This window comes from Salmo salar, chromosome ssa04, assembly GCF_905237065.1.
Source record: "Salmo salar chromosome ssa04, Ssal_v3.1, whole genome shotgun sequence".
NCBI classification, from domain to species: Eukaryota; Metazoa; Chordata; class Actinopteri; order Salmoniformes; family Salmonidae; genus Salmo; species Salmo salar.
Window position 1 is genome coordinate 77,723,317 of NC_059445.1, and position 8,590 is coordinate 77,731,906.

General features: G+C 40.0%; 1 protein-coding gene across 1 annotated transcript; it reads left to right on the plus strand.

Annotated features, from left to right (window-relative positions):
* The first annotated feature begins 339 nt into the window (after positions 1-339).
* Positions 340-7,879, plus strand: LOC106603867 (D(1)-like dopamine receptor). Its single transcript, XM_014198071.2, has one exon. The coding sequence runs from the start codon at positions 1,915-1,917 to the stop codon at positions 3,244-3,246; it is 1,332 nt and encodes a 443-aa protein (XP_014053546.1). The 5' UTR covers positions 340-1,914; the 3' UTR covers positions 3,247-7,879.
* The last annotated feature ends 711 nt before the right edge of the window (positions 7,880-8,590 follow it).

The following is an 8,590-nucleotide window of genomic DNA, read 5'->3' on the forward strand; positions in this document are numbered from 1 at the left end:
GATAATAGCCTAACATAACCTTGCAGCATCCCACGTTTTCATTTGTTTTATTATTAATACATATGGTCTCCAGTAGATGGCCTCATTGTGCCTATCTATCCACAGCGATTGCCTTCAAGTTCAACTTTGAGACAATTTCAGCATGAGATGTTTCATAATTTCGTGGTTCATTTTATTTAATACCAATTTGTGCTATCTTATCAAATCCCTTATATGATATACGGGAGAACCGGGACCGAAAGTAACACTTTATTTTTGGCACTCACTCCACACAGTTTTAGTAGACTAAATCAATTGCTGTAATATTACGCTACTGTATAATTAATCATGTAATTATAAAAGTAATATCAATATCGAAGCGTGGGCTTTAATAGGAACAAATGAACACATTTCAGCTAAAAATCCTGTTGATGCATGAGATGAAACAAGCTGGTGGGGACGTTTCCAGAGACCCTGGCGCGCAGCTGAGTGCATATGGCGCACAAAACGTCTCATCTTCCCTCAACCTACAAGTGAGAGACTTCACTTCGGACACGTCAGTGGTGGATAAGGACTGGAGACTTTGATAGAATGGGGATCTCTTCACAATAACTTCAACATAAGAAGAAAAAATGACATCTAGTGCGTTTAGAAAACCGTGACTAACTCGTGCTCGTATTCTTGTTGATCTGGAGCTTATGGGAAGATGCACACGTTGAATTGATTCTATCGGATGGTATTTTGACCTTCTCTGGATGTGGTCACACAGTTTTTCGGGTGAAGATAGAAGGAAGTTTGAAAGGACATATAATGAGAATAACACACTGCTAGCGGTACTGAGGCTGCGAGCTGCATCTGGAGCACACGCGAGGAGAGCAGACAGAGGCGCGCGCTTCTGTTGTAGACAGATACGTGGGAAAGAGAATGTGTAGAGCCTGCTATTTCGAAGTAAACCATGGCTTACCATTGAGCTTTCTTTGAGGATTTAAGGACATTTCCAAAAAAAACGGTTGTTTAAAAGAAGTTGACAGCTCATCTTCTATGGAGTCCCATTGCAATTTTGGAGACTCGATGTGGGACAAAAATGGACCGCACGAACGGACTGAGCTCCAGGATTATCGTTGTGTTGCTCCACAGTAAGATGTAGCCTGTTGTGTGTTCTTGGTGCTTATGGAAACTTAATTGCTACATTTTCATAAAACATAAGCTACAGATGCCACGTTTCATGCGTAAAGATTCGGACGATGTATTTATTTTGTTGTAATGATGCGTGTGCATTTCAATTCAACAATATTGCAACTGCATGTCTACATTTCCATCAGCGTCCAAAGCATCAGGCAGCTTGTCCAGTGCATGTGCCCTGCAATTGCTTGTCCTGGATGGAGCGTCAATAAGGGCACGAATATAATCACACGGACACGCCTCGTCAGTCATTAAACAAATCAGATAAACACAGTGTTAATATGATCAATAGACTGTATCGACGAGCCAGTATATAAGGCTAATGATTGGCCTAGCCTCTGTTTACTTAACATGCCTACGAGAATATGGTGTAAAATTTTCAGATGACTGCTGACAGGTCATTGAAATAGACATATGATAAAGCAGAGTAAAAGTTTAGATTCGTAGGTACATCATATTAAACTCTTCAATAACAGATGGAATACCCATAGTTGAAAACTGCTGCTCTAACAGTAGAATGTCTTCAAGAATTCATGAACAGGGTGCATTTTTTGGCTAATTTATAAAGAGTGCTTTTTGAAATATTTATAGACACTATTCTGCAGGATGATTGCTGTGATGAGCATGGTGAACCAGCCTCCAGACTTGATGGTCCCCAGGCAAGCGGCCAAGGGTCCATTTTCCATCTAATTGGCCTGAGTTCAGGTGATTGGAATTATGGGGTGATTTCTATCTCTACAAGCTGACAGAAACATGGATTTGAACTTCTCCACGGTCCGCGATAGCGATAATTTGCTGGAGAGAGACTCATCCAAGCGCGTTCTGACAGGCTGCTTTCTCTTTGCGCTCATCCTGACCACACTGCTGGGGAACACACTGGTATGTGTTGCAGTCACCAAGTTCCGCCACCTGCGCTCAAAGGTCACCAACTTCTTTGTGATCTCTTTGGCCATTTCAGACCTGCTGGTGGCCATCTTGGTGATGCCATGGAAGGCAGCAACAGAGATCGTGGGCTTCTGGCCGTTCGGTGCCTTCTGTAATGTTTGGGTGGCGTTCGACATCATGTGCTCAACAGCGTCCATTTTGAACTTATGTGTCATCAGCGTGGACAGATACTGGGCGATCTCAAGCCCATTCCGCTACGAGAGGAAGATGACACCCAAGGTGGCGTTTATTATGATCAGTGTGGCATGGACGCTGTCTGTGCTCATCTCTTTCATCCCTGTGCAGTTGAACTGGCACAAGGCTGCGGCGTTGGAGCTCAACGGCACTTACGGTGAGCTGCCGCCGGACAACTGCGACTCCAGCCTTAACAGGACCTATGCCATCTCCTCCTCCCTCATCAGCTTCTACATCCCTGTGGCAATCATGATCGTGACTTACACCCGGATTTACAGAATTGCCCAGATACAAATCAGGAGGATCTCAGCACTGGAGAGGGCTGCGGAGAGTGCCAAGAACCGCCACAGCAGTATGGGGAACAACTCCAACATGGAGACGGAGAGCTCCTTCAAGATGTCTTTCAAAAGAGAAACCAAAGTCCTAAAGACCCTCTCTGTCATAATGGGGGTGTTTGTGTGCTGCTGGCTACCCTTCTTCATCCTCAACTGCATGGTACCCTTCTGTGAGCCCAACGGCACCTCTGATTTCCTCTGCATCAGCCCCGGCACCTTCGACGTGTTCGTCTGGTTCGGCTGGGCCAACTCCTCACTCAACCCCATCATATATGCCTTCAACGCGGACTTCCGCAAAGCGTTCTCCATCTTGCTGGGCTGCCACAGACTCTGCCCGGGCAGCAATGCCATAGAGATAGTGAGTATCAACAACAATGGATCCCAGCCGCCTGCGTCCCAGTATCAGCCCAAAGGGCACATTCCCAAGGAAAGCAACAATGCCACCTATGTGATTCCCCACAGCATCCTGTGTCAGGAGGAGGAGCTGCAGAAGAAGGATGGGATTGGGATTAAGACCTTGGAGAAACTGTCCCCGTCCCTTTCTGGGAACTTGGGCAGCGATGCCGATGTGTCACTGGAAAAGATTAATCCTATAACTCAGAACGGCCAACACAAAACTGTGACATGTTGAGGGGTGTATGTATTGGTATACAAACAAGAGAAGGAACTCAAAGGGAGAGACTTGGCAGTATGCCTAGCAGAAGTGTGATATATACAAACTGAGCTTCACTGCGAACCTTAAAACTCGAATCACTATGGAAATCTACAGAATGTTTCAAATGAAGGCACTTTATCCTGGATAACTATCTGCAAAACACCTTCAGCATTTATTATTAAAGTATAGACAGATTTGTTGATAAATGTTCCATAACTTGAATAAAGTAAAACAAAATACACACGTGTATACATGTGTTGTATTTACAAATATGTATACATTTGCATGTGTACACAGTAGTGACAAATATCCTGGAAGCTGTTATAACATGGAGAAAGAAGTAGAAATATTAGCAAAATGTCTCGTAGGTAAGTGCTTTACATTTATATGTACAGCGTGTTTCATATTCTTACAAAGATAACTATAAAGATAATTGGTTTTGATTGTTTTTTTCGGTGTCAACCACATTGTGTAATTATTTTACATTTTATTTACAATATTCATCATAATTTATTAGAGAGTTGAATACACTTCTGGTTAATGATAACTGACTAAAATCATATGGAGAGAGACCATAGGACGGTGAAAATGGTTCAAAACAACCCTCATCAACTCTTGCATTTGTGTTGTTGTGAAATTGAAGTGGTAAGCCTCAGCGTGGGAGGGTTGTGGTAAGGTATGCATGTATGCATTTGATATTTGGAACACGTTGTCAGTAACGGAGGCTTTAAATACCTTTCATTTTCACAGAGATACAACGTCTTATGCCAAGTATGTCATATTTCTATATATTTTAGTTGCATTCCCCTTTTGTAGTACATGATTTTTCTAATTGGGAAATGCAAAAGTGTTGATGGAGCTCACTCTGATTGTCACACCGGATTTCAAAGAATCTTCTGTCAAACCTGATTTTAAAGAACCTTCTGTCAAACCTGATTTTAAAGAACCAGCTGTTAAACCTGATTTTAAAGAACCTTCTGTCAAACCTGATTTTAAAGAACCTTCTGTTAAACCTGATTTTAAAGAACCTTCTGTCAAACCTGATTTTAAAGAACCTTCTGTCAAACCTGATTTTAAAGAACCTTCTGTCAAACCTGATTTTAAAGAACCAGCTGTTGAACCTGATTTTAAAGAACCTTCTGTCAAACCTGATTTTAAAGAACCTTCTGTCAAACCTGATTTTAAAGAACCAGCTGTTAAACCTGATTTTAAAGAACCTTCTGTCAAACCTGATTTTAAAGAACCTTCTGTCAAACCTGATTTTAAAGAACCTTCTGTCAAACCTGATTTTAAAGAACCTTCTGTCAAACCTGATTTTAAAGAACCAGCTGTTGAACCTGATTTTAAAGAACCTTCTGTCAAACCTGATTTTAAAGAACCTTCTGTCAAACCTGATTTTAAAGAACCAGCTGTTAAACCTGATTTTAAAGAACCTTCTGTCAAACCTGATTTTAAAGAATCAGCTGTCAAACCTGATTTTAAAGAACCAACTGTCAAACCTGATTTTAAAGAACCAACTGTCAAACCTGATTTTAAAGAACAAACTGTAAAATCTGATTTTAAAGAACAAATTGACAAAACTGATTTTATAGAACACACGCTCAAATCTGATTTTAAAGAACAAACTGTCAAACCTGATTTTAAAGAACAAATTTACAAACCTGATTTCACAGAACAAACTGTCAAATCTGATTTTAAAGAACAAACTGTCAAACCGGATTAAAGAAAACTAACTGGCAAACCTGATTTAAAAAAATAACTGGCAAAGCTGATTTTAAAGAACAAACACCATGTGTCTTTAACAGTCCCGTGTGAAACAGGGCCTACTTTCTAAGCCCTCCTAGCACCCATCATCGTATCAGCAAGTCAAGTCAAGTCTACCAGTGTAGCTGTAGCATAGGCATCACCGTGGACACAGCTCTCTCCCAACTTCATCCCCATTTCTCTCTCTCACTAGACACTTCTTCCCCTAAAAAGTGTTACCTCTTCACACTCTTAGGGCATCAGTGATCCTTTTGGCAAGTCAGGGCCCATCAGACATTTCTTCAAATGTTTTAGAATGGGCATCCTATTCCCTAAAGGCTCTGGTCAAAAGTAGTGCACTATATTAGGAGGCAACCTTCTACTGTCCTAATGCAGAGAGCTGATTCTGATTCTATTAACGGTCAGTTTGCATGGAAACAATCAGCTTAGTGAGCAGTAGTAAATGCTGTCAATGCATAATTGAAAAATGTAATTATTGCACCTTATGCAAGTCAACAGTCACACAACCAGAACACAATTGACCTTTGGTAAACCGCTGAAAACTGATATTGTGAATTGTTTTAGCTGGAGCTGTGATGTTTTAGGGAACAGTGGGAATGTTGTTGTGCTCATAGCAGCCAGATTGAAAACACCCACTGTATGCTTTGGTCCTGTCACTCTTCTGATCAAATATCTAATTTGTAACTGTGACTGTTGAGTTGTTTTCTATGCAGTATTGAATTTGACCGATGGCAAACAATACGCTGTTCGTGAAAATGAGGAGCAATTATATAGAGCTAGTGTGGTTAAGGCTTTCAATTAGTACCTGTATGGTTTTTCATTTCAGGAGGCATTGCATGAATCGACATTGGAATTAGGACAATTGGATTTTGGGGTGTGAATTGGGTGAAGGACATATTTTAACACTCTTTACAATTCCCAATTTATCATAGCTCCATGATGGGAAGTCTACGGGACATGGTTTTGATGTCAAAATGAACTAGAGTTAATGCATTGTGGCTCAGTTGTTTCCAGGCCTCAACCTTGTTCTTGTATTGCCAGGGTTAAAAGCATGGAGTTGTCATACATCAATGGTAATTTAATAGTATTAGTCTTAAATTGGTTCTGGGAAATCAAATTTGGTATAAATGCAACAGGGAGAATGTTTTTGAATCAGCACCTAGCTCCACCCCCTCCTGTAATCCTATTGAGTTTTTATGACCTCATTTTATTTGCCTGGCCCTGGATTCTTAAGAGTGTATTTCCATCAAGTCTAGCCTTCTATGAAAAGTGCCAAAATATGAACTGTCTCTGAGAAGACCTCTGTCTCGGTCATTATGTAGATGAAGGTGGAACGTGCCCACTGCTCAGCTCTACTCGAATTGTCAAGGGGTGCTAGAAGCCATCAATTCCATAATAAACAAGTTTAAAAAAAGTGCTGACTTGATATAGTAGCATCTGATTTTAAAAAGGTTTTTCCCAATGCATTATGTCTTTGATGAAGGCAAAACTGCAGCAACTACGTGAAGGTTGGCTTTTTTCCATTTTCTACCATATCAGTTGTCCTATTCCCAAATATTGACCAGTCTCTCAATGATGAACTATATCCTTTGCTTATAATTTATTTTCTAATTATCTACAAACATGAGTCCGCTCAAATCTACGATAAAAAATTAACTCTGCATAATCTGAGCAGCTATGGGGAACATTCCAGGAGACTTTCTTTGTTTGCTCAGTGCTCCTCCTGTCAGGCCCTGTCTAATCAGTGGAGAAGCTGTTACTCAGAGGGATTTAGTTCATTAGTAAACAATCCTTCCCTGCTGTTCCCCTCTGAGGTTCTATCACAACACGCACACCTGGGCATACAACTAGGTAATTGGGCCTGCATAAAGATGCCCTATATAAACAATTGTCTATTCATATTTTGTTTCCAATGATTTTGCTGAATGTGAAGTTCATGCTGTGAGATGACAATGTTTTATAAAGTTTTATGAGTTTCATTTTCTTAGCCATATGAACAATTATGACACTGGCATGGCACTTTGAAGTATCAGGATTTGTCCAGAGTTTTTGGTTTTATACATTTATACAGATTAATATTCATTTTGGTTTTAGATGGTTTAACTATCTTGCTTGTTGCTATATTTGTATAATTCCTGAGATAGATTTAAGCCGCCAAATTTACCAGTCATGTTTAACTCTGCTCACCACAGTTTGCTGGCACTTTATGATTTGGGCATTACATTGCAAAATTACAAAAGCAGAATGCCTTGTTTGCTCAAATGTCTTTCCTAGGGGTGCCCCACAGGTTATGAGAAACAAGTGTATTGTTCTGTCTAGATGTTTGTTGTGACATCACATGTAACAGTGCTTTTGTTAACCTAGCTGACAGCAAAGCATTCCTCTGCATCAAATGACAAACAGGAAAATATAACTGTCTCCTTGTATGACATTAAACAACATCCTTTTTGGATGGGTCCAACTGCAAGGGTTTTGTTCTCCAGCTCATTTTGTTAAGGTTATTTATTTATGGTGGCACCCCTACCTCGACATTCAACAGCAAAACTTCATCTAACATAAAATGAAAAACAGTATTGTATAATGTTCAGATCTAGATGTGAACACAAGTGCTTTTTAAAAAAAAAATCTTAGAATCCTTAAATGTGAGTAGAAAACTGTTTGTGCTGTTTTTCAGTGTGGATTAATTGAAAAGTCAAGGCACTCGTCAGTCAGATTAAATAATGTTCTGCAGTTGTCAAGAAGGTGTTGAAGAAAAACAATCCTCAAATGTATTACAATACCTAGTTTACAGTTTGTACAATATGTGCCCTTACTACATGTAGAATAAACGTGTATGTTCATTTTTCACCTGTGCCATTGATTTGTATGTATTTAGATGGGGTGACTTGGTGTGATACTCTAGTTTGATTGCAACCGTTTCTTGGAAAATCATGTCTTTGTGGAGGATCAATAGGAATTGACTCCTGTAAACAATGACACACATTTTTTTTCTTCAGCTTTGATGGCCTCACTCTGTTCATATCCCACATAATTTACATAACTACATGAGGATGAAAGAGTTGAAAAAGCCTTTCATTCCGTTTTTACAAAAGAAAAACAAACCACAATGCAGTCACTCTGATCTGATATCAAAAATACAACTGCTCTTTTAATCCCATTTTCAAGCAACTGTCGATTTGTTTGATGCTGATTTTAAGTCGACACCATTATGGGAGATGCTCTACAAGCATATGTAATTTGTAAAATTTTTCCATTGAAGAATAATGTTACAGCTACAGTGTAAAAAAAGTATCCATACACATTGTGTATTGGTGTGGGTGGAAACAAGGCCCTGGGTGACCACTCTGTGCCGAGCAGTTCACATTCAATTAGTGGCTCTTTCTAATCTCAGTCATCCAGGTAATGTGACTCAGCGCAGAGCCATTCAGCTGAGCTCAACTGTGAAATCAGTGGCTGTGGTGGTATGGAGGAGAAGATACTTTAACCCATTTTGCTCTGTGTCTGTAATACTGTACCACAGCCTCATTCTGCTCTGTGTCCGTAATACTGTACCACA